Source organism: Hyaena hyaena, unplaced genomic scaffold (assembly GCF_003009895.1).
Source record: "Hyaena hyaena isolate Hyena2069 unplaced genomic scaffold, ASM300989v1 scaffold_80, whole genome shotgun sequence".
Lineage (NCBI taxonomy): Eukaryota > Metazoa > Chordata > Mammalia > Carnivora > Hyaenidae > Hyaena > Hyaena hyaena.
In genome coordinates, this window is record NW_024080712.1 from 476,943 (window position 1) to 503,857 (window position 26,915).

The following is a 26,915-nucleotide window of genomic DNA, read 5'->3' on the forward strand; positions in this document are numbered from 1 at the left end:
TCCCTCTGAAGGGAGGGGCAGTTCCCACCGTCCTGACCATCAGACTCAAGGCTCAGAGTTCTCCTCGACTAGGGGCAGGCAGACTACGGCCTGGGTTTTTTGTAAACAAAGTTTTAGTGGAACGCGGCCGTACTCATCCGCTGACAAGCTTTGGCTACTTCTGCCCCACGATGACACAGCCAAGGAGCCCAGACAGGGAGCACGGGGCTTACAAAGCCTGCAACGTTCACTAAGCATTTACAGAAGGGCTCTGCCGACCTGACCCGGGACGCAGCGGTGCCGAGAGGGAGTTCCCAGCACCAGCGGCATCACCTCTCAACAGACTACAAAGTGCCAGTTCCTGCGTCTCGCCCCAGAGCTCCCCAAGCAGAAACTCTGGGGGTAGACCCGGGGACCCGAGTTCAGCAAGCCTTTTGGGGAAGCGCCATGTACGCCCCAGCTGGAGAGTCACGCAAGCTCTTCACTCGGTCAGCTCCACCTGTTTCCCTTTAAGACCAGCCAAACTCCAGCACAATAAAAACCCAGCTCCACAAGAGGATTCCTGGCTCCTGGCCAAGACAGAGTACCGGGGAGCGGATTTATTCTCCTGCCTGAAACAATTAAGAAACCGGACAAAACATATGAAACAACAGTCTTCAAGACATTAGACAGCAGGCTATGAGGAACCATCCGCGGCTTATGAGTCAATTGTTAAAATAAATGCTCAACACAACCAAAGAAGCGGTGCTCGCTCAAAAAAGAGAAACTCTTCCCCAGAGCCTTGCTCTAATCTCCGTCACTGCGGTCCCTTAAAGGCCTTGTTTAACTGAAGCTGTCGGTTAAGCGGATTAACAGCGGCACTGGGAGGGAGGCAGGGAGGGGCCGGCCCCTCATTTGTTCCATCTCATTCCATCAGTGACTGTTCAATGCTCACCAGGTGTCTCCAACGTCCCACGCACAGGGCTGGTGGCCTAAGATGGGCACGATGCACCCTCTGATGGGGTTTACGGCCTGTGGGGGGAGAGCGACATCAACCAAATGGTCTACCCCAGAAATGCTAGGGGAGCAGACAATGCGGATGTCCTAAAGCTTGGGGTGCGGCGCAGCGATGGCTTCCAGAAATACAAAGGATGGATTTGAATTCCCTCAGTAAAGGGAGAGGATAGGTGAGGGAGGGTGCTCCAGGAAGCAGGCAGATGGCGAACAAAAGCTCTGTGGTGGAAAAGAGCAGGGTGCTTTCCCAGGGATGAAAGAAGCCAGAACACAGAGCCTGGAGAGGGCAGGGTAAGGAAGGCAGGAGGGGTCTACCGGAGCTTGACCCCTTAGGGCTTTCCAGGCTGCGTTAAAGACTCTGGATTCTCAGAATCATGTGAGGCCATCGAGCATTTTTATCCATAGGCAACAGGTTGGGGTTGTAACCAATCACTCTGGCTGCTGTGACAGGCCCACAGTGGACGTGGAGACCATTAGGTGCCCAGTGTAATAACTGAGGCAGCCCGATCAGGACAGAGGCCACGGAGGCAGAAGACGTGGTCACAGAGGTGGTTAAGATGCCAAATGGGCACAACTTGGTGTGGATTTGGTGGGCTGGGGACAGACTGGGGAGTGGCATGGAGGACTCCGTAACGTCTGGCATGTGTAACTATACGGGCCCTGTGCCCCTCCAGCCAGGGTTGACTGGAGGAGGGCGAGGCTTTGAGAGCACACAGGAGTTCAGTTTTAGACATGCTGAGTTTGAGGCGACTGGATATCACCTCAAGGGAGGCTTTCTGGGGGCCGATCGGATTCGTGGGTCTGTAAAGAGCTAAAGCTGGACGCCATCAGCTTCTGCTGGATGGCAACGAGAACTTTCTGAGGCCAACAAGAGACATGAGTGGACCACTTACCAGCTGAAAGGGACTTGGACCCTTTGCTTTGCAAAGCGGGGTCCTTGCATGAGCAACATGGACTCCAGGAGGGAGCGTGGGAGAAACACACTCTCGCCCCAGCCCCACCCAAGGCCAGCAAGCCCCTAGGGGATCTGTGTGCCGGAGAGTTTGAGAAGCCCATTTCTGCAAACAGTCCCATCTCCCCCATCCTGGGGGGTGGGGTGCATCCTGAACCCAGCCCAGGGGCCCGCTTTTGTACTCGATCCGTGTTTGAGGTTTTCTCCCTAAGAGGCAGCCCGGTGGACTTGGCCATAACGCTCTAGCCACTTGCCGATCAAGTGGAAGTTCCAGGGTCTGCAACGAAGCAAAACAGAATGTTCCAAGTTGTTCAGTTGTCTCCAAAGGAGTACAACTCCTTTGTTACAACTCTACCCAAGTACCGCCCGCTTCAGAGATGCTGGCAAAGACACTTCGGTGGCGCACCAAAGTGGGGCCGCGGAAAGCCCGCTCCACGGTCCCCGCGGCCGCGGTGCCCAGGGTGCCTCTACAGACAGAGGGGCTGGGTCTGTGACTCGGGCTGTCCCCACTGTGAAGAGTCAGTCGGGGCCGATGTTTCCAAACACGGAGGTGGCGCAGAGGACTGGCAGAGCACCCCGCTGTCAGAAGTTTCTGCTAGCTAAGGGAGAGGCATGCTTTCCTTGGGTCGTCCCGCACATGCACAGACTGAGTTTTCCCAAGCTTCACACCAGCGATGGCGGTGGTTACCACAGACCAGAAAAAGCCAGGAAAGCATTTTCTGGTGACTGATCTGCTCATGTAAAAAGGGAAAAAAGAAAAAAAAAAAAAATCAACGCTAGGGTTTCTAGCACGTTTTACTAGTAATGGTCAGTCGCTCTCACCAAACCCCCAAAAACCTCTGTTAGGTTAGTAACGTCTTATGCCTTCATGTAACCAGGCTCTGGCTAAAGAGATTTTTAGATTTTGATTCACACAAAAACTCCAGTGTGCGTTAGCCTAAGAGAGTTTAAATATAAACCACATAGTGGGGGGGTGGGGAAATACGCATCAATGCCTCTGACTCTCAATGGCCATTTTGTCTCCAGCGCCTCTAGAACCTTTTGTGCAGAACAACAGAATAAAACACGTTTTGTCCCCGGGCTTGCGGATGGCCGTTGCCATGGCTGAGTTCCTAAGAGCCCAGTGATTTGCCCCCAGTTGTCTGTGATCCTGGCTGCAGATTTACTGCTGGCTCAGAAGGGGGGACGGCACGAACAAGGGCTCAGATTCTTTCCCAGGGAAGGAGAGTGAGCGAGCGAGCAACATATTCTCTCTCTCTCTCTCTCTCTCTCTCTCTCTCTCACACACACACACACACACACACACACACACACACACACACACGGCCCTCTAAGCGCCGCCTTCCCTGCTACTTTACTGGTTTCCAAGGAGCCAAAAAATTGGAAGAATTAACCAAGGTTTGCAACTTTGAAACAACAGGCAACCGGAAAATGGAGGCAGACAGAATCCTACTTCAGAGAAACAAAAGTGAATGTCAGCAGACAGAGGCCTCCCTCATTCTGAAAGGGCCTGAGCAGCGGTTCTCAACAGGGGGGTGACTGTGTCCCCCAGGGGACATTCAGCAACGCCTGGAGATATTTGTGGTTGTCACTACATTTGGAAGGAGGTGCTACTGGTTCTTGTGCGTGGAGGCCGCGGATGCCATGCGATGTCCTACGGCGCACAGGACAGCCGCAGTGCCGAAAGTCAACGGGGCCACGGTGGGAAAGCCAAGATCGCAGGAACAAAAAGTATTCATTGTTTAGATCGGTGATTTTGGGGACGCTTGTACCAAGGAGCCAGGGACGGTGCCCAAGACCGTGCAGTGCAGTGTACCACCCTCCCGCCACGTGCATGCGCACAGACACACGGCAGAGGATGACGGGACACAAGACGTCAATAGTGCCAAAGGGGAGACCACCCGGCTCAGAGGTTACAAGGGCAGTCGCGGTCCGCGACAAATTCTACCACTATAAAACAAAAGCATAAGGGGCGCCTGGGTGGCTCAGCCGGTAGTTGGGGGTCTGGCTTCAGCTCAGGTCACGATCTCACAGTTCATGGGTTCGAGCCCCGCACTGGGCTCTGTGCTAATAGCTCAGGGCCTGGATCCTGCTTTGGATTCTTTCTCTCTCTCTCTCTGCCCCTCCCCCCAGCTCGTGCTCCATCTCTCTCAAAAATAAACATTAAAAAAAATTATTTACGTCTTAAATTGAAGAGCATTTTAAAGTCCTGATGCCCAGACGTCACCACAGACCAATTGAATCAGAATTTCTATGGTGAGACTCGAGAACTAGAGGTTTTGTTTGTTTGAATGTTTTTTTTATTTTGGAGAGAGACAAAGAAACAGAATGTGAGCAGGGGAGGGGCAGAGAGAGGGAGACACAGAATCCGAAGCAGGCTCCAGGCTCTGAGTTGTCAGCACAGAACCTGACGCAGGGCTTGACCTCACATACCGTGAGGTCATGACCTGAGCCCCAGTCGGACCCTCAACCGAGCCACCCAAGTGGCTGAGGTTTTGTCTTTAAGGATAAACAACAACAACGAAGCTCCTCAATTGATTTCAGTGAGCATCCACGTTGAAGAGTAAGTGTCACAGAGAAAGAGGCAACAAACCAGAGCCCATGGGCCACACTCCACTCTTCCTATGGGCTGGGAACTACTAATGCTTTTTTTTTTTTTTTTTTTTTACATTTCTAAATGACTTTTTAATATCAAAGAATCACATTATTTCATATTATTTTGTTATTTCACAATGCAAGTATATGAAATTCAAATTTCTGCGTGCATAAATAAGGTCTGATTGGAACGCGGCCACGTGCGTTAGTTTAGGTACCGTGTGTGGCTATTTTCAAGCTGCAAAGGCAGAGTTCAGTAGTTGCCACAGCTCTTTACCATCTGGCCCCTCACAGGACAAGTTCGCAGAGGTCTGTTAAACAGCGGTGCCTCTCAAACTTGAATGTGCCTAGACGTTCCTCGGGAGATCTCGTTAAAGTAAAGATTCTGTTTAGGTAGGTCAGCATTTCTCACCCACTCCCCAGGTCATTCTATTCTGCCTAGAACGGAACCGGAACAGGGGTGGGCGGGGGGCCAAGGCCCTGGGAGACCCTGAGACTCTTGCAGGGGGTCTGCAAGGTTAAAACTCTTTTCATAAATAGCACTACGGTGTTAGCATTTTTACTACGCTGACATGTGCACTCACGGCCCAAAGAATGAATAAATAAAAAGTTAAAAAATAATTTCACTTAAAAGGGCCTTGACACAGTAAAACATTATTAATCTGAGTTGCGAGCTGAACTAGCACTTTTTTTTTTTTTTTTTTTAGGAACATCGCTTTTTCTTGAATTAGTGGCTGACAAACTATAGTTAAGATGCGGGTGTCTGACAGAAAATGGCTCAAAAAATGACCCGAGTGAGCGGGCCTGTCACTTCGAAGGAAACAGGTGATGGAATCCGTTTGTTGCCAACAGATGCGGGCTAACTTGGACCTGCCACAGTGAAAGTGCCAGCTTCCCCGTACTCCAAAGACTTCTGGATGGACTTGGTGGCCATATTCACAAATGAGACTTTTCTGATCTGACACAATGAAACGTAGCAGTATTTGGAAGACCTGCACAACTCAAAGAACCAATACATTCCACGGGACCGATGGGCAATGTTACAAAATCACCTGAATACGGAGCCAACCGAAGGGCAACAGAGCGCAACCGATTTTAACAGAACAGAGTACACAAAGGTCACAGTATGGCTTCAGAGTCCACATTACAAATGATGTTTAGGGATCCGCCCCTGGTTGAATTTTGCTCTGTTTATCAAGCTCCACAAGTATATGGAAAGGCCATTAAGACATTGCTCCATTCTCCAACTACGTATCTAGTTTTTTCAACCAAAACTAGTTATCCAAGGTGCCTGTGGATGAATGCCAAGGCAGACAGGAGAACGCCGCTGGCTGACGGTAAGCAGATAGTAAGGAAATGTGCAAAAATCTAACCCAATAGGACCCTTCGCCCTGAGGTTTTACTTTGTTTTGAAAAGTAGTTCTCTTTCCTAAACACTATTTCTGTTAACACGGCCTGGGTTATTGTTATTCTAAATAAATATGTCCATTTAATAATAAATGTGGTATAATTTCTAATATGGAAAATATTTATAGATATGACCCACATCGGCAAAAGTTTTTTTGGGGGTCTGTTATTTTTAACAGTGTAAGTCAAGGAGGGTGAGGGGGGGCTTCCCGATAAAGCGCTAAACAGGAAATCACTTGAATGACCGTTCGCTCCTTGGATCTCTCTCGACCTTCTTAGAGTCGACATAAAAGTCCGACTGTACAATGCTAAGAATGCTGAGACTATTTTTAATGCTGCACAAGGAATGGCTTCTCAACAGATCCTTTTACAAGCTTGCCCTAAAATTCATTAAATGAGAAACGTTCCTTTTTGTGGCACATGGCGAAACCCTTCAAATAGATGAGCTTCTAACATTTGCAATACAGCAGGAGCAGCCGAAGATCATTATTCTCAGAGGAATGATACAGTCCCACGTTAGCAAGAAACAAATTCAGGAAACAGACACCGGCCGGTCTCTTCCTTGGCCCGTTGCGGGATCGGGCTCAGGTTTTCCTAAAGATCACGCAAGCCCTCTGTGCCTAGTGACCAAGTGTGGGAGTGAATCGCTGGGGAACCGGACAAAGAGTAGGGGAGGCGAGCTCAAAAGTTCAGAGGACACAGATTTGAAAAGCATGGGGATCTGCAGGGCATCCAAGAAACCGGAGAACTACCCGCAGTAGTGAGCTTTAGCTGCAGTCGACCTCCTTGACCGCTGGGGGCGACAGCGTCTGTACATCCCAGGCTGGGGTTCGTTCTGCAGGCCCTGTGCTGCCACTTGGGGCTGGACTGAGGGACATAAACACAGGAGAAATCATTTAAGAAGGGACTTGACTCAGGGACACGGGGAGTGAGCTAGGGACAGATAAGGAAAGGGTGACGGGTGGCAGACATGTAGACAGGCCTTGAGGAACAAATGGCCCCCGTGGTCAGGACGGATGGACAAGCGTGTGGGGAGGAGAGTAGGCCCAAGGGGACCATGGGCGCGTGGGAGAGCTCAGGATGACACCAGGGCGGCGCCAGGGGAGAGGGCGGGAAGGGAGGTGGGGCCCCCTACGGGCGGCCTCCCAGCCAGCCAGCCCCCCAGGCCTTGCGCGCCTCACTTCGCAGGCAGCCGGGTCAGAAGGCAGGTCTGTGAGCAGATCAGTGTCGTGGGCTGCGAGGTGCATGTACGATGCACGTGGCCGGCTGTGTAGGCAGGACTGGAAGGGGTGCGAGGCAGCCCCTCCTGCTGGGGGTGGGGGCGGGGCGGGCCTTTATTCAGAGGGCACAGGGTGCATTCAACGGAGACAGGAAGGATGAAAGCCGGACAAGGGCTGGAGCCATTAAGCAGCTTTTAGAAAGAAAACACCAGGCCCAAAATGGCGTCACTCAGGCCAAGTCCTCAAACCAGGGGCTTAATACCTAACCTAACTGTTGTTTCAACCTCTCCCAGAAATGCAGTCTTAACCAGTCAGTCAGGAATTGCTTCAATCAGCCCAGCGCCAGAGTCTGCCACGGGGGCCTTCTCCATCCCCTGAAGAAAGAGGAGGTCATCCACATGAGACCCCTTGCTTTCCCCGCCTAAGGAAGAGGGGCGTTGCCTGGAACAATCCTTTTCTTCTGCTAAAACTTTCCCGCCCCACCCTCCTTCTATGAAAACCTTCGTTCTGAACAAATATCCAGAGCCCCCTCTACTTGCTAGACGGGATGCTGACGGATTCGTGAATCACTTAACAAAACAAATTAGATCTTCAAAATTTACTCAATTGAATTATTACTGAACACAGTCAACATCACACCACACTTTATAGGGATGGCTTGGCGACACACAGTGGAAGAATTTATGGGAAAAAATCCTCCTAAGGGCCATTCCAGAAAACGCAAACTAATCCGGAGAGACTGAACGCAAAATAGCGGCTGCTTGGCCAGGGTAGGCGAGAGGGAGGGCTAACGACCCTGGGACCCCTGCGGATCCACGGACGTGTCACCATCTGGCTTGTGCGGCTGGTGCCACGGTCATATGTCAAACTTATCAAATAGGCCACTTTACGCATGTCAATTATACCTTCGAAACGGCAAAAAGACCAGTTTCTCAAGTTTGATTTTTACAAAAGACACTAGTAATTTTAAAAGGCTGTGAATCCTTTTGGGGAGCTAAGGACTGGCAGCAAAAGGCAGGAGCCACAAGCACCTGGGCGGGGTGGGCTGAGGGGACATGTCCTCATCTCCTGTGGCTGCAGAGCCCACAGGCTCTCCCGACTCGGTGCCAGGGAAGTGCAAGGGCAATTGCAAGTGCAAGGGCAAGGAGAGAAGACTGTGCTCTAGGAGGATGAAACATGCACTTCCATGTTGAAACATCTGTACAGTGTGTGGCAGACAGCCTTCTAAGATCCACCCAGAGGTCCCTGTCACCTGATATTCACACGCTTGTGTAATTCCCTCCCCTGGAGGGCGGGCGGGACCTAGTGACTTGCTCCCCTGATGAGGGACTGAGTCCTGCCGATGACCGCGGCAGTGAGCTGGGATCCTTCCATGGTCGGGCCTTCAGATGAGACCGCAGCCTCGGCCAACACGTTTATGTGGCCTCATCGGCCTCAGCACTGTCTGCTAAGGATGTGGCGACTTGGTGGGGGGCATCTTGATGGTAAACACGTACACAAGTTGCCTTTGGGTTTCAAGTTGCCGTTGTTCTTTAGAAAAGTATTTTGAACTGAAATGATACTCTGCCCAAGACAGTATAATGAGGAGCTATTTTCCTAACCAAGGTTAGGATCCTCTGTGAGTACAATAGTGGTCCTCCAACTGCAGAGGGCATGTGAACTGCCTGGGGGCACTGAGGAAAATATGCCAACTTCCTGGGACGTGCCCCAAGGCAAGCGGGTGTTTAACCAGCATCCCTGGCCATTCTGATTCAGGGCATCAGAGGCCCAAACTTTGAAACATCACTTAAAGAAATGAACGCTAGATTAAGGAGTAGCACTTGTCATGACGAGCACCAGGTAAATAAAACAAAAACTTAAAAAAAAAAAAAAAAGACCTCAATATTACACTAAATAAAACAAATGGTCTTTACGTTATCACAGAACAGAGACGTTGCCCAAATACACAGGATGGAGCAGCGGATGGAAACAGCTTCCTGACATCCATTTCACAGCACGTGGCTTATTATAGGGACCCTCAGAGAAGGACCTGAAAGAGACCAGAGAGGCTGAGCTTCCAGAAAGAGCCATGGTATACTCTCTGAAGAAGGGCTGCGCTTTAGCCTAAAGTCCGTGAACAGTGGATCCCCTCGGGGAGCAAGAATTCTGGGGCCTGGAGAGAAGACGGTAAGGGATTTTGAAGATCTCAGGAAAGTGAGTGATTAGCGAAATCTCTGGGTGCTGCCTCCCCTAAGGAGATTAAATTTGCAATGTGGGCTAAGAATGCAAGTACTTTAAGTCAGGGGTTGGCAGGATTTGTTTTTCCCTGTGAAGGGCCAGAGAGCAAATATTTCTGGCTTCGCAGGGGCCGTGCGGTTGCCACCACTCAATTCTGTTGTCGTGGCAGGAAAGCAGCCACAGACCATCTGAACGTGAATGGGCGTGGCTGGCTCTGATAAAACTTTAGTTACCAAAAAATGCGGTGGGTGGCATCACCAGCTTGGTCTAAGTCAAGTCGTCCCGGGAATCTCTCTAAACTCTTGTTTATTGCCATGGGGAAAGAGCACATGAATGTAAACAGGGTTGTTTTAAGAGCATGGAAATGCTCGTTTCAATCCCATTACTTCTACCAGCCTGACATTTTACCACTAGAGTTATTCCTTGGGGGGGGGGGGGAGCCCTGTCCACAGAAGATTCCAGATAAAATGCAAGCATGATGATCTTCAGAGAAAGCCTCATCCCACCTAAATGACTCTCTGACACCCAGAGCTTTCTGTTTAGCACAAAAGGCATTTTATATAAGCTTTTGACAGACATGGAAACACGTGGGTGTGTGTGGCTTATTTGTGCGCGAACAGAAGGGATGGCCGAAAGGACACGGCCTTGGCCGGGGGGGGGGGGGGGGGGGGGGGGGGGGGGCGCAGTCTCAAGCCTCCAGCAGCAAACTTCAGCTCCGTCCCAACTACTTCACGGTATGTCCAGTTAGCTCTAAGGGTGGCAAATGGGGTCAAAACACAATTCAGTTTAATTCACTCTCAACAGAAAACACAGGACACAAGGGGTGTCATAGAGGAAGCCGAGAGCAGATGTCACTGTTCTGAAAAGACTGAGAATCAGTGCTTTGAATCCAAGTTGGTGTCCCTAAAACCAGATGCTGTGCCTGACAGAAAGCCCCAGATCAACATTCAAGAGTGATCGATTTGCTTCGCATCTCGGCTTTCTTCGTCTGCCGCCTCTGAGTGGAGGCTCAGAAGCAAGACCAAAAGGCAAAGGGAGCTCTAGATCGGGCAGCCATCATCAGCCACGGGTACATAATCAGGCGCTAACCACAGACTAACAAAATAGCTGCTCAAATAAATGAACATTCATGAACAAGAAGTTATATATATTTGGCTGACCTAATAATAGTCTTTCGTAAACGTGCCATAAAATCGCTAACTGCTATATATGCCACATTTTGGAGGGGAAGGCGCAGGTGATTTGAAAATGGAATCACTGATCCATAGCAGAAAACCAAATGAACAGAACTCTAAAAAGAAAACAAAAACTAAAAACACAAAACCCTCAGAAATGTTATAGCATGGAGATGCCCAGGTGGCTCAGTCAGTTGGGCGTCCGACTTTGGCTCAGATCATGGTCTCATGGTTTGTGAGTTCGAGCCCCGTGTCAGGACTTGTGCTGACAGCTTGGAGCCTGGATCCTGCTTTGGATTCTGTGTCTCCCTCTCCCTCTCTCTCCCTGCCCCTCCCCTGCTCATGCTCTTTCTCTCAAAAATTAAAAAAAAAAAAGAAAGAAATGTTATAGCAGGAACCTGAGCTGTAATACGCTTACATTGTGTCCACTGTTAACCTTTGTCTAAGTGGAAACACCTGGAGTTGCTGGCCACCCTCAGACTGGGCCGTGTAAAGGAAGAAAACTTCTCTAACCAAACTCTCGCAAACAGGGAGGCCTGGCCAATCGGCCATCGGAGTCCACACTGCACAACCACATTGTGTGTTACGGGTGACACCAAACTTCAGACAGAGCCTGCGATGCCAAAAAAAAGATTAAGGATCTTTTCCTCCCTTGAAATACAGTTCGAGTGTATTCACTGAGGACCTCACATTGAATGGCCTTACAGCCCCGGGTTAGGAAAGAGCGACCCTACAGAGTAACAAGAACCCAACAGCACTTCCCGGCACGTGGACTTCTGCTCAACTCTCAGCTCAACACCCGCATCCACCCAAGCTCTCCGCACACCTTCCCGACTGAGTAGTTCCTAGGTGACAGAGCACTCTCTGTCTGGACTTTTGGAATGATCTACAGCCATCTTGAACCAAGTATCCGAACAGTTCGGATTCGGGAGACGGGCAAAGAGGGAAGTGGTGATTGGCAAAGGGTGGGGGTGGGGGGCGGTGGCAGCTGTGCTGCTCCTCAGCTATCAGACTGAAGGCGGGGCCACCCGTGGAGGAGCGCATGCTGCGTCATCCCTGGTCCCTGGGCTGACAGCCCCGGTGACGTAACAGCGTCTTGCAAGTCACTGGGTGGGATGAAGGAACATGATGAGGGACACTTTCTCCTCGCCCTCTCTGTGCCACGAGGAAACCAACCTTTCCGGCTTTCCCTGCCCCCCCCCCCCCCCCCCCCCCCCCCCCCCCCCCCCCCCCCCCCCCCCCCGGCTCCTTCACCAAGATTTGGAACTAAGGAAGGAGAGAGCAAAGGTCACTGTCCCTCAAACGAAGCAGGACCTTAATGACCAGCAAGTCTTGTGCACCCTCTCCGTTAACACAGGGAAGAAGAAGGACTCCCTGCAGCAATTCTCAGCCTCTTCCAGAGAGAGAGAGAGAGAGAGAGAGATTTCTAGATCCCATGAGGATAAAATCACTTCCATTCCTTCCCAGTTCTCCCTTCTTACTCTTGGGCCTTCCTCTAAATTAGTGCTTCTCTTGGGGCCCCTGGGCAGCTCTGTCAGTTGAGCATCTATCTGACTCCTGGTTTCGGCTGAAACCATGGTTCGTGGGATCGAGCCCCACGGCAGCCTCCGCACTGATGGCGTGGGGCCCGCTTGGAACTTTCTCTCCCCCTCTCTCTGCCCCTGCCCCGCTTGCTCGCTCTCTCTTAAAATAAACAGACACCTAAAGGGAAGTCAATAAAAAAATATTAAGTTAGATCTGGAAATCTTGTTGAAATGGAAATCGTGAGTCAGCAGGTCTGGACTGGGGCCTGAGGCTGCATCTATCATCAGCTTCCAGGTGACGCCACTTCTGCTGGGCCACAGACCGCACTTCTAGTAGAGGACGTACCTCCTCTCAGATGACACCCTGAAGTCTGCATCGCGCCATGAAAAACAGCAGCCTGGGATATTCCCTACGTGTTAAGAACGACATTCCATCAAACGCAGGCACAGCATTAAATATTCCTTCTACTGCCGCCAGCCCAGGCCCCCAGGCAGCCACATCCTTGGGTTCCCCATAGGCCTGGAGAAGATGTGAATGTTATCTGGCCAAAGCAGTTACAAAATGAAAAAGTAGCAAAACCAAAACACACACACACACACACACACACACACACACACACACACACACACACAAACACAAAAAAACCCAGATGGCAGAGGGTAACTATTCAAGTCCCCAAAATGTAATTCTACTGGGAAGTTACACCAAAGAGGAACACGAAAAGATCAAGGTTTGCAAAGCAAAATGGAGCTACTTAGACTTTTCCAATTGGGAATAAGTGAGTTGGGGTTAGGAGCAGAGGGGATCGCTGCTCTAACAGCTGCACAGGTAGGAGAGGCATCCTCTTTTGGCAAAGATCTGCTCAGCCTCTCTCAAAGCCTCTCCCCCCTCCCCCACTGGAAAGAAATGAGAACTCTGGAGAAAAAAAAAAACCCACCAGAGCCATATGGAATTCTCTATTTTTTCCCCTCACACCATCTGGTTTGGGATCTAAGTACAGAATGGCAACTTGGGTGATTTGAGAGCCAACAAAATCTCCAAGCAACTGGAAAGGAGCTAAGGTGGCTGGGCTCGGTGCCCTCGCTCCGGGGCCCTAGCTGCCTTCTTCATACCTTGCTGCGTAAGCTCTGTGTGGCTGGCTCCGGCCACACAGGGTCCCCAGTGTGTGTGCCGCAAAGGCGGATTTGTCCCAATGATTTTAGCCAATACACACAAAAAGGGACAACAGCGTGCGGGTATAAGGGCGTCGCAGGATCCGGGAAGGTGATTCTATACACCGAGTTTGGTTTCCTCCCGTTTAGACAACAGCCTGCCTCTTCACGGAATTCTCACCTGTTAAGTGTCACCAGCGATGGGACGCTATCGAGAGGTCGACATTCCTCGTCATACGGTCCCAGAATCCCCCAAACTCCGAAAGCGAAGGACTTGGGGCTCTTGTCTGGCTCATCCGGCAGCACAACCTGTTCCGATCTGAACCTGATGCCACAACCTGACCTGAACGGGCGAGCACGTGCCGGTCTTGGGTTCCCCAGGGAGATAAGCGTGCCGGACCCATGGGAGCGCCCAGGCCTGGCTGGTGGCACCGTGCAGCACACAGGGTGTGCACCCCATTCCCTCCCCAAATCCCAAACTCAAGTCTGAAACAAATTTGGCCCCAAAAGTTTTGGGGGGGAAATGAAGCCTATATTTCAGTGCTGCTCAGAATGGCCGCAGCCCGGCATCCAGCTGTAGGGTCAGAAGCACGGGGGTGTCCTCCCAACGCTGTGACAGGCGACTACCCGACAAGTAGCCACTAACAGAAGCTACCTCTCTCCCCCCGCCCCGAGAAGATACCAATGTCTACTCCTTCCTGTACAGTCCAGGAAAGACACTTAGGTTTCTTCTTCATTTAATTGGCCTGTTGCATGCCAATGCATCCTTACATCGCAGCCCACGCTCTCTCAAGCAGGTTCTGATAACGTGGAGGCCTTCCTGTCATGGTACCAAATATCCTCATCCCTGCGTCCTGTGCGGTCTCCTGGTGCTGGGGGTGGGTGGGGGGGGGTATTGCTTTTTAACAAGAGTTTGAGATACAATTCACCTACACAAGTCGCCTGTCTTAAGTGTACAATTCAGCGACTCAGAGCGCGTTCACAGAGCTGTGTAGCCATCGGTAGAGCGTAACTTTAGAACACTCCCATGACTCCAAAAAGGATCCCTTATAGGCACGAGCAGTCGTTGCCCACTCCCCCTCTCCTCCAGCCTCTGGCAAACACGAGCCCACCTTCTGTCTCTCTGCATTTGCCAATTCTGGAAACTTAATATAAATGGAGTCACCAAGAGTTGGTCAGTTACGTCTGGCTTCTTAGCATAGTGTTTCTGAGTCTCATCCATGTTGTCCTATCTATCAACATTTCATCCCATTTTATTGCTGAACAGCATTCCACTATGGATATATCATGTCTAACAGCAATTTTTAAAAATGTTTGTTTATTTATTTTGAGAGAGAGGGAGACAGAGAATCCCAAGCAGGCTCTGCGCTGTCAGCGCAGAGCCGGACGCAGGGCTTGATCTCACAAACCATCTAACAATAATTCTTGAATCAAGATTCCAGAACCCTCTCCATTCTTAAAAGGATCCACGAGAACAAAGGTCTGATGTCACTTCTTGCTCACTCTTCCTAACTGGCACCGTGTGTGCCCGCACACACCCATGCACACACGTACACAGCACGGATGCCTGACAGCCACATGTCAAAAGAAGGAATGCATAATTCAAGACGTAGAACTAAACCCGACATCAGATTTCACGTTAATTGACCTGAAGCCCCAGTTTAGGTTTTAAAAGAAAAAAAGTTTTATTCAATTAATTACAGGTGTCACGACTCTGTGACCCAGTGAGTGTCTCACGCTGTAGGTCAGGGTTGCTCTTTCTCTGGTTGTGGATCCCGCCCCACTGCTCCTGACCGGTTCCTGAAAAAATATGCAGTGCAAGTACTTGGGAGGCCTAGGACCACTACGGGATCCTGAAAAACCAGAGCGATACCTGAGGCCTTTGTGGTGCTTACATGATCTGCCACCCTCCCTTTGGATCCACAGCTTAAGTAACTTGAGGTCACCGGAGTTGTAGCTGACCCAGCCGGGTAATAAGATACGTGCAGGCTTTGGGAATGCGGAGCGTGGGCGTTCACACCGCTCACTGTTCTCCCTGCCCCTGGACCCCCACGTGTCCCTCCAACCTAGCACCTGGCGGTTCTGAGGGACCAGTGCTCCTCAAGAGCAAGGCAACAGGAAACCAGACCCAACAGACCTACCTGATGGGACCGAGCACACAGTTATCCGATTCTCGTGTCATGGGCTTGGATTTTTCCTCGTCAAAGACCATGACTGATGTTCCGACAGAGCGCTGCAAAGCACTGTGGCCTGGAGGCCGTTTGGGGACACTCATGGCTCCTGGAGAGTCCCGACCCCATCTTTGGTGCCATGGAGGCCAAACGTGCCACACACCTCCCCGCCCCTCCCCCCCGTTACTGGCTCAGACGTTGGAAAATTTCGGAGTTAACCCAAAGGTTCATGTCATTGCACACTGCTCCCTTTGAGAAGAGGAGGTGAGGGCGAGGAGAGGGGAAGGAGGGAGAAGAAAGAGGCAAAAGATGGGGTGGAATGGAGAGGAGGAGAAAAACAAAAGATGATTACAAAAATTTTAAAGGGCCACTTCCACCCACGCCCCTGTGGACAAATTAACGCATCAAACAAAACATGAAATATCACCACACCGAAAGAGCCATCACAAATATTCAAGATAACAGTTGACTTGCTATTCGAATTCACCCCGAGGCTGTATTTACCTGGACTGCTCAAGGGGCTAGCCCTGTCCCCCAGGGCTGGCACGGGATGGTACTGGTGGTTCTTTGAGCCTGGGTACATCCAGTGGTACCTGCCAATTTCCATTCCAGCTCTGCTGCTCACTGCCAATTTCAGGTGGCAAAGAGTCAGTGTCTCTATCTCTGGCAAAGATTCTATATCAGCATTTATTCTTTTACCACAGAGTTAAAGGAAACGGGGAGTTTAAACAATACGCTACTGAAACACCACCTTTCTGTACTGTCTGGTCAACTAGGCAGGATGAATCGAGAACGCTGGCGTCCCCTCCGTTCTTGAAGTTTACAAAAATCTGCAAGATTGCCTTTCCCCTCCTTACTGTTGCCATCGCCGCCCCACTCCCCACCCCACCCCTCAGAATGCTCACGCTGGATAGCTACTACTCGTGGTGAAAATCTGCCTTCTCACAGGAATGCTGTTCTTTCTGTTTACTGCACTTTTGAGCCAACAGAGCACCATCACCGCACCTGGCCAGGCGAAGGGAATACAGGCTCACCCTCCGTTAGGGCGTCCAGCTCCAGCCTTGAAAATCTGCCAGAGACCCTGGGGTCTGCTGAACCTTCGATAAAACCCCTGTCCTCTCATGGACGTCTGCCATATTCTGTCAGCTCATCTTAAGCTCCGTCCTTCAGAGTTAGAATGTTCTGGATTAAACCCTGTCCCAAATACCTCCCCGTGTTCTACACAGAGGTGGCTGCTGGTCGTGGGCTCCAACCATCATTTACTCACGCACATGGTGACAAGTGGCCTCCTAGGGACTCAGGTCCCTATGTGGTAACAGGACTCCGTGTCCCACTTCTTAAGGGACTGGAGAGAGAGGGATCCACCAATGTGCCTGACACAGAGTAGGCTGCTCGTAACGCTTAGTTGAATCACAATCTTGAAATCCCTAACAGAGCATAAGGTCAAGTCGGGCCGGTTTCTGGCTGAGCACCCCACCAAACCTCCCCTGGGGCTACGCCCTGTGTGGTGCCTCAGATCATTAAGGAGAAAAAATGATTCTGATGTTGATGTGGGCAATGATTCCATCAGAAGACCAGGTTATAATGCTCCATTAGGCACCTGCGAGCGCTGAGGGTGAGGCCGGAGGAGACCGCCACGTGATGGGGCAGCAAACCAAATGCCAGACCGGGTGCGCTCGAGACCTCGCGAAGCCTGGACAAGACCCCGGCTGCACCTGGCACGACCTCGGAAAACTCTCAAGGTTCTTTCCGGCTGGGAAGTAGAGGCTTTTCTAGGCCGTGTTTTAAAGAAAGCCTCTTTGGGGGCGCCTGGGTGGCTCAGTCGGTTGAGTATCCGACTGCAGCTCAGATTATGATCTCCCGGTTGGGGAGTTCGAGCCCCACAGAGGGCTTTCTATGGTCAGTGCAGAGACCACTTTGGAACCTCTGTCTCCCTCTCTCTCCGTCCGTCCCCTGCTTACGCTCTCTCTTCCTCAATAACAAACATGCATTAAGAAAAATTTAAAGACAGGTGGCTTCCAGGTAAAGCAAAACTGTCTTTTCAAAGACATTTTAGGGGCAAAGCGGTGCTAGGGTGAGATCAGAACTGCACGATGAAACTGTGCCGCTGTGTTGTCAATAACAGTGAGGGCAATTCACGTGGGCGGGTTCTCGTGATGCGCCAGCCATCGTGCAACGCACGCCGCACCTGCTACCTCAATAATCCAAGGTCTCATACGTGCCACAGCCATCCTGTGAAATCGGTACTCTTGACTACTCTATCTTTACAAGTGGAGAAACCACGGGCAAGAAGAAGGGAAGTTGCATGCCCATGACCATGCAGTCAGGGGCGGAGGAGCCTGGCTATGAACCTGGGCCATCAGACTAGAGAGGGCACACCTGTGAAACCGCCAGATTATCCTGCTGCTGTGGCCCGTGCATGTGCTACAAGTTTCTACTCTTGCCAAGGTACTGGTGAGCTCAACAAGGGGTTTTCTGAAGTCTGCAGGGAGGCGAGCCGTGCTTCGGGCCTCCTAAAGACCTGTCTCAGGTCTCAAGCTCCTGATGTAATTTCAGAGCTCTGAAAAGGACTTACCTCTCCCCTTTCCCTGGGTTTAGAGTTTTGCTTTACTGCTCAGGAGATTCTCTCTCGGATGTGGGTTGTGCTACGTTCTAAGAGCAAAGAAACCCAGTGGAAAGAACCAGAAGGAGGTTAAGTGTCTGTGAGCCCTTCACATTGACCTCAAGCAAGAGGATCCCAAGTAGTTCGATCACTTTTGATCTGAAAATGTTTCGTCTTCCTCTAAAAAAATCTCTCTCTCACGCCCAACACTCCAGGAGGTGTCCACACAGGAGTGTGTATTTGGCTGAAGGCGAGGGAGCACCTTGGGACCCTGTGGACCAAGAAATGGACCTCCAGGTCCCCCACCACACTGACCTCACCCAAGCCGGGCCATGCGAGTCCCTGAATCTCTGCACAGGACACATCCATCCTCTAGACCTTCAGGCAATCGGGCACAGGCTGCTGGGCAAGGACAATACGACACCATGGAACGCCCAGAGCTGATGCGCTTCCTGAGCAAAACATGGCGGCCACGCCAGACATGTTGGACTCAGCATAAAAATACTACCGCTCCAGCAGATGTGGAGACAGGATCAGTAAGTGGATGGTTCTTTTCCAATACTTCTGGGAAGGCCTTTCTGCAACAGTCAATCTTCAGATATGAAAGAAAAGAAAATCATGTCTTCTTTGTATGTTTGAGCCCAACTTAAAGGCTCAATAATAAGTAAATAAATAATAAATAAATAAATAAAACTAGTAAAGAGCACGGTATGCATTTTTGCTTAAAAGGACAGCATCCCGTGCCTCGGAAGGGGGTCACAGGATTGCAAGGAGAAGCCTCTGCCTGAATGGTCTATTACCTCACTGTCGATGTCGGGCAAGTGGCAAGAGTGGGGAAAATGTAGCCACTCAGCCAGGGAGATCCCAGCTTATGCCCTATGGGAGCGTGGGGGGTGGGGGGTGGAGGCTGCAAGCGTTCTCCTTAGACAGAAGAAGATCGAGATGGGCAGGAGATGACTCTAGGTTGTCGAAGAAGTACAGAAAAAGACTGACATTGGAGACACAATGTGTAGCTGGGGCTGAAGGGAGCAGTTGTGGCTGATGGAGACAGTCCCAACTGTGGGTGGCTGTCCCCAAAGGTGGGTATGAACCAAACAACGGGGACTTGAGGAAAGGAAAACAAAACAACACCTTGTGCTCTTTTCTTTTTTTTTCATGTACTTCGATAACATGACTGATTTATGCCACAAGGCTGAATAACTGAACTGCAGACTGGTATCTTTTTAGCACCTACAAAACTATCACTGGAGGCAACGAAGTGACGAAGACTGAGCTTCCTAGAAAGACCACTGTCACTAGGCAAGGTCTTTAAAAGCTGTATCTATCACCCTTCATTTTTAGGTATTTAAAATATTCAAGGAAAGCTACAACAACACTATGAAATATAGCAGAGGTCAGCAAACGATAGCCACCTGTTTTTGTAAATAAAGTTTTATTGGAACACAGCCACATTTATCGGTTCACTATCCATGACTGTTTCATGCTACAGTGGTAGATCTGAGCAGCTACAAAAGAGACTGCATGGCCTAAAACACCTAAAGTATTTACTCTCTGGCCCTTTATTGACGAAGGGTGCTGACCCTGGATATGGAACATAGCCAGTGAGGCTTGAATGCAGCAAGAAGTTAATGGAATTAATCAGATCAGCCTCCGTAATGACTTTATTTTCTCTTTTTACTTTTTTTTTTTTTTGAAAAGAAGCATCACTGGGCTGGCTAAGGATGAAAATTCTCCTCTCTGGTACTGCTGTCTGCTAATGAATCTGCCACCAGTCGGCTAATTTACGGTGAAAACCAAGACCCTAGGACACATGATGGTCCCTGAGATGAGTTAGCACCCTTCTACTCCTATGACTTGAGCTGGGAAGGCAGAAGAAGAATAAGGTTTCAAAGGAGGATATGGTTAAGTGACTAAATCAACAGATGAATGGGCCACCAGGTCCATTTGTGAAGCAGAGACTGGAGCCTCCCTTTCCTACAAGCCAGTGTGTGTCGCCTTCTTCCCCCGTGCCACGGCCACCGCTCTTCCCGGCCAACCATCTCACGGGGCTGTAGGCTTCATTCTCATCACCAGTGCCGGTGAGGGGGCATTTCCTTCATGGGGACACTCGCTGGCTCCTTCCCGCGTTCGCAGGTACATCAAGGCTAACGAGTCATGTTAATAAGCTTACTTACTCTAAATCGACTTGTAGTTTCAAGTAACAGGAAAAGGCAATTCGTAACATGACAACCTGAACGCAAGATTTCCACTCAATTTCAAGGAAGGCAAATCTGGGGTTTCCAGAAGTGGGTCAGAATTCTTTGTCTAATGAAATAGCAAGGCCAAGTCTTGAAAAAAATCTGCTGATGGAAACAATAACCTAAAAGTAGGAGATGCACCAAATGGCTCAACTGAGATCGTTTCCATCCTTAAACTGTCTAAAAAAAATAAATAAAGTAAAAGCAAGCTGTATCATACCTACCACATACATCCAGCACCATCTGGCAGGCCGTGCTTTTTCTACAGCCTATTCCCCAGACACCCTCTCTTCAAATGTCCTCCTTGGCAGATTCTTAAAGGGGAAAAACTGCATCTACAACTTTCTCTGCACTACAGTCATATACTCAAGTTAGAAAATGTCAAGAAAAATCTCAAACGCTCATCATTTATAGATCATCAGGAAGAGCATAACGTGTTAAATGCGTCCCTCGGGGACTTCAGCTCACACATATTCTGTAAGAGTGCTGTTCTTCCTAAACAAAAGGTCAGAGGGCCCGAAGCGTACCCGTTTAAAACAAAAAACCTAGACACGTAAGATATTATAACTATGTGATCAAAAAATTTAAATGGAGGTGTTCATTATCTGAACGAGTCAACAACTCAAATTCATTTCTCACTTTGCTTACGTCCTAGAATTTATTTCTAATTACGCATCATTTCCGATTCACTGTCTTTTTTTCTTCCTCTGTGGTCTGAGACGTGGAACTCTCCTCATTATTTCAGCCGTGATTCCCGGCACTTAAGTAGTCCGGCTGTAACTGTTTCAGTGGACTCCAGTTTCCTACATGTAATAAAACAATTTGCATCACAGATTTTTTTCCGCACAAAACGGCAATGGATTCCATTGTTTTCCTACCCCTTGACTGAGGGCTCCCAGAAATTCCAGATGCACTGGTCTTCACAAATGAATTGCTATCAAGTAATACTCCACAGAAATAAATAGAAATGTAGCCCCTCCAGGTCTTCATTATGGAGGCCCATGATCCGGGTTCCTCTGTCTTACTCATTTCTTCCACTTACTCTATTTCACGAATTGGTTTACTCAATCCTCAAACTTTGATTTCATTTAATGCTTCCGACGTAAAAACGGTTATTTGTAATCTGGCGTTTCTTACGTCCATCTGACAAGACCAGCTTGCTTTCCTGAAAAATTTCTGGAGATCACTCAATACCTCTTGGGAATTTTGACCTCCCTGCAGTGGTCTGTGGCAAAAGCGAGGAGGTGATTTCAAAAACACGTATGGGTTTTTTTCCCCTTAAGGATTTAGATTATTTTTGTTTAAAATAGGAACACAGTCATTCTGATTTCAAGACACAGCTCCCTTTGTCTTGCCGAAGGAAGTGAGGCCAACTAAAAAAGTTGAAGTCAATGTACAAAGCTAGGTTTAATTTATAGTCTTAATAATAATCCAAATAATTCTCCCAGGCTAGAATGCCCAAGCTACGGGGTACTAGCCAGTGGACAAGAATACCCCGAGTTAAGAGGCAGGTATGGTCCCTAGCACTAACTACTGAAAAGAAACAGGAAAGAGGGAATGGAGAAGGGGAAAATAGACATGCATGAAAGACTCTGTGGGGAGTGACAAATGTATAGGATTAAATTTCGTAAATTAAATCCCTTGCTGCAAGGCTTAAATGAAACACACACACACACACACACACAGATCTGCCAGCTCCAGAATTATATAACGCATTCTCCAATTATCTCAGGATTTTAAATGTACATTTCCAGGAAGTCAACATTTATCTTATAAATTTCAAATTAAATCTGAAGGAATACGGGAGTGACAAGCGGCAGAAACATTTCTGACTGTCACTTCATGTCTCTGTGTGTGCGCGCGTGCACGCGTGTGCCCTCAGAATGACAATGGGTGAGCAAGCTGGGAAATGACAAAGGTGAAACTTGTGTGGGTTGTGACTTGGGTGCAGCTGGCATATGAACTTGCTTGTCTCAACGAAGATTAGTAGATGAGCCATCCTGCAAATCAGCATTTATGGCGGGTCAGAGAGCGATCACAACCCTTGCGGGCGCAGGGCACACACACACCCTGGCCCGTATTCTTACTCGAGCCCGTAACTATCCGTGCGATAAGACCTCGTGTTCACCTGGCATTTGTGAACTATGTCAACAGCCAGTGTCTGTCAATTTTGGCGATTTTTAGAGTTCCTCCAGGAATTCTCTTTCGCTTCTAATTTTGTCTCTGAAACCATAGCTAACTACCAGCTTTTCCCAAACAGACAGTCAAAAGATGTAGTGCAGCCTGTAGGTTTGGTATTAAATAGTATTTAATTGATGTAAAGTAATAGCAGTCCCTTAAGACTAGATGAGGAAGAGAGACACAGCCGTGCAGTGAGGATTTTAGATCGGGCGTATGCCCCTCGCTTGCGTTTGGAGAGAGAAAAGAAAGGGATGTTTTGGCGGAGTCCGTGATGGTTTTATTAACGGCTTCTCAACGGTTACTCTGATTTCTTAATACGGCAAACACAGTATTAATAAAAAGCGTGCACTAAATGAAGCCGTCTATTTTAGGAAAGCGTTGCTATAGACTCTGAGAGGCTTCCTCACAACATCGCTATTACGTTATTTATGGCCCCTGAACTTCATCTCCACTCATCACGGAAATGAATCTTTACTTTTATCTCCGTTCCTCAGCTTCACAAACACTCCCAGGAGCTTCTCTGACTGCTGTTTGGTCATCCTATACATTAAAAATATATACAAGAAAAGGTACGGTGTTGGTTTGGTTTTGTCGCTGAGGGGAAGCAGGCTTCATGCAGGGACTGAATTAAACTACCAATTTTAAAATCAAAACGCTAGGTACCTAATGAGTGACATGCTTAAAAACAGTTACAAGGGCAAATTTCATGGTGTGTCTATTTTCTCATACACTGATATTTAATTCAAAAAAAAAAGAAATGGCTCTGTTTAGGATACAACATTATTCAGGTCCCGTGTACAGAAGAAATCCCATATAAAAACAGGCAGCCTGTACCCAAGCCTGCCGTTAGGCATGAAATTGTCATGTTTGTAGGCGTAAAATGGTTGACGGTCAGCAATCTGAGGCCGTTCAACCTACATATTCGTAAGTAAGACAGAGTTGCGCTCTCACCCTGGAAAGTCGCTACTGCTCAGGGAATGTGTGCAGACCCCAGGGCCACGGGAAAATAACCTGAGCACGATGGCTTGGGACACGCGAGCCACCGCAGGTGGAGAATGGGATATCCTTTAGGACAGCCTGTACGTGTGGCTGAGGGGGACAGGCGAGCGCACCTCACCGCATTGTAATTTAACGGTGGCAGAGCGGATCCCACGGGGGTGTCACGCTTGACACCAGTTTTCATCCGGCAGAAGACAGATTAATTTTAGCTTCTGTTTTCTGCCGTTTTCTTACCGCAAAACTCTGGTTTCTCTCGCAAAGCCATTCCCTGGGTCAACATGGTGACAGGATTCCCCTTAAGGGACAGGACCTTTACCAGTTTCCCTCCTTCAAATCTCCAAGTCATAAAGAGCAGGGCACCCTGCACCCCTTTCCACCAGCACTGGGCGACAGAGCTGACGTCTCCTCTCTGAAGCTCCAACTCTAAGGGGTTATTACGTGTCACAGTCAGGGCCTGATACAGGGAAAGAGCAATCATATTCAATAAGAACATCAGAAAATGTCCAAAATCACTATGGCATCAGCGGAACCGAAGCACATTTAGTCCGTGTGCCCCTCCGGTTCCTGCTCGGCATCAGCAAACAAGGCATTTCACGTCCCCGCACTACCGCGATCCAGCTACCCAGGGTGACAAACTGCGGACATCCTTTTGGGAAATCCCACATTGGGTAGGAAGATCTGGAACACGAAGGGGCTGAGGAAAGGCTGCTCTATTAATTTAACATCAGCCTGCGGGAAAAAGAAAAAAAAAAAAACCCACCCCAAAGCAAGACCATGCCACGGGGATTGTTTCAGTAGTATTTTACAAGAGACACAAAACCGGGCTACCCCCTTTAAAGCACCCCCAGTGAAAAGCTTGAAACAGGCTATTGTCAGAGCGCTGGGTACCTTTTCTCTCTTGGCTTTGTTCAGTATTTTCCTCGGCTGCAGTTTCCATGGCTGGCTTCATACCATCCACCAAAAATGCTTTTCCCCGCTCCCCCGACACGCACTTTTCCCCTCCTCTTCCTTTTCTCTTGGACTCCCCTCCGTCTCTTATTTACACCGCGTGATTGAGAGGTTCTGTTCTTCACTACAGTAGATTACAGTCCCTTGCAAGATGCAAAAGACTCGTCAGCGGCAGTTTCCCCCTGCCTACTGGTGCAAAGAGACAGCTGCCAAGGAGCAGGCGGCCACACGTCAGCGAGGATCCCAGTTATAACGCGGCCATCCAGCGCCCCCGTCCCACTGCGGCTCGGGGGGGGGGGGTGCCGGGGAGGAGAGCCGCGCCCCCCCAGCCGCCGGCTCCGGCCGCCTGCGCCTGCTGAATGCTAATCAGCTCTCCCAGGGAAGAACAGATTTGTGACATCAGAGGACGGGATGCGGAGGAGAAGGGAGAGTGAGCCCCCTCCCACCATGTGACTCAGCTGGTCCCGACATGTGTTCTCTTGGGAGAATGCACGCCTTCCACGGCAAAGTCCTTCCCGGGGGCTGGACCCCATTAGGGGGCATCACAGTTTGAGTGAAGTTCATTTGCCCGGACCCTGGCAGACTATAGTCAGAGGACTAGCCCATGGTCTCTATTTTATTTGCCTTCTTTACGATTTGTCTTTCACATAGCCTCTAGCTAGCTTGCTAGATTTTAAATATATATAATAATAGTAGTATATAATACAATCCTGTATTATATATATTATAGCATCTATATTAAAGAGAAGAGAAAAGTACATAGGAGGGAAGAAAACCCAAAACGTAGATTTGACCATAGCTGTATGCGACTTGGCATTAGAATTCTAACCCATTCCCTGTCTGTATCTGTCTGTCTATATCGGTCTATATCTAATCCATTCCCTGTCTATAACTCACACACAAGGCAGTAAGAGAAACTTTAGCTCGAGCCCAATTCATAAAAAGCTTTCCCTCCATATTTAAAAGCCTCACGTGCTACAAGCATATCTAACTGACATCGTGGTGGCCACCTGGAATGAAAATGGAAATGCAATGGGTTTTCTTACTGGGCATGATTATTTGTATATAGAGCGTTATTCATTAGAACCTATCCCTCAATGTCAAAAGGGTGTTTTCAAGAGCATTCTCAGTGTTCAGCATCAAGGCTATTATTGTACCAATAATGACCGACTGCCGGTTTCACAAGCCTTCCCGTGTACCCAGATGCTATGGGACCACAGATCTCAGCCCATCCAAGCATATGAAAGCCTTTATCATGCTCAGGAGCTGTATGTTTCCAAGTATCACTGGTTTCTATACCATGATTTAAGCATTTGATTGACCCACTTACCTTCACCGTCTCTATTAAAGATATTTATAGAAACTCAAGTCAACTACAGGGATGAATGTTGAAAGCCACGGGGTGACGGGCTCCCTGACAGAGAAGAGCCTACTACCAGTTTGTTGGGTTCAGCACCCACCTTAGAAGCCAACTTAAAAACAAGTTAAAGACCACGGTCTCCTAAAAAAATCTCTTCCCAGGGTCTCCTAAAAAAATCTCTTCCCAGGTTTGACGCTTTGTCGCTCAACACTTAAGAAAAAAATGTGTAAGACCCTGAATCAAAATCCTCCAACAACCTGATCTTTCAATGCCTGAGTTTTAGATAATCCCCAAAGCCTTCTACATTCAATATCCTTGGCCCCTAGTAAGCCAGAAAAGACGGTGAAAAACCAGTTTAGCCTGTTCCAACATTTTCTTTTAATTTTACTTCTCACTTTTCACGTTAACCATCCTCCTCGAAGTCCACACCCACAATCAACAAGGCCTTTAGATTACGGCCCCAGACAATTTTATTGTCTCATGGCGAGAGAATTGAGAAGCGTGGCAGCCTACAATTTCAGACCTTCAAAAAGGGATTCATTTGTGATGTAACTGCCTCCACAGGAACACCTGACGATATGTCCGAACAGGGCGGTCTAGTGTATTTTTGCAGAGACTACTTATGGGCACTCAGACCCAATGATGGCACTTGTCACTTTGTGACAGCCCTGTTTTCCTGCAGCAGTTTGAGAACGAAAACCGAAACAAAATTCAATTCGGCACCAAAGGGGACAATCGTGATTAGCTCTGTTATTGGTTTTATTTAAAAAATATGTAGCAAAACCATTCAGTTAGAGAACTGGCAGAATAGAATACTTTTTAGGCTATTACTTAAGAATACTGGGGTGCCTGGGGCGCCTGGGTGGCTTAGTCGGTTAAGCGTCCGACTTTCACTTAGGTCATGATCTCGCGGTTCGTGGGTTCGAGCCCCGCGTCGGGCTCTGTGCTGACTGCCAGCTCAGAGCCTGGAGCCTGTTTCAGTCTGTCACTCCCTCTCTCTCTGACCCTCCGCTGCTCACGCTGTCTCTCTCTCTGTCTCCTAGAAATAAATAAAACATTAAAAAAAAAAACATTTAAAAAAAAAAAAGAATATTGGGGTGCCTGGGTGGCTCAGCCAGTTGAGTGTCTGACTTTGGCTCAGGTCATGACCTCAACAGTTTGTGGGTTCGAGCCCTGTGTTGGGCTCTGCGCTGACAGCTCAGAG

The 26,915-nt window shown here is 49.1% G+C and overlaps 1 protein-coding gene across 5 annotated transcripts in view; it reads right to left on the reverse strand.

Moving 5' to 3' along the window:
- GPM6B (glycoprotein M6B) overlaps positions 1-26,915 on the reverse strand; it is a 154,402-nt gene that overhangs the window by 16,831 nt on the left and 110,656 nt on the right. Inside the window, exons 1-2 of one of the 5 annotated variants that reach the window (XM_039233943.1) lie at positions 24,292-24,577; positions 15,889-16,008 (exon numbers count right to left, since the gene is read on the reverse strand). The exons of 1 other annotated variant lie outside the window; for it this stretch is intronic. In XM_039233943.1, coding sequence (XP_039089874.1) covers positions 15,889-16,008; positions 24,292-24,352 — 181 coding nt within the window. In that variant the 5' untranslated portion in view covers positions 24,353-24,577. Of the gene's footprint in view, positions 1-15,888; positions 16,009-24,291; positions 24,582-26,915 lie in introns of those variants that run through there. 3 more of the 5 variants (XM_039233944.1, XM_039233945.1, XM_039233947.1) reach the window with 3 other exon arrangements.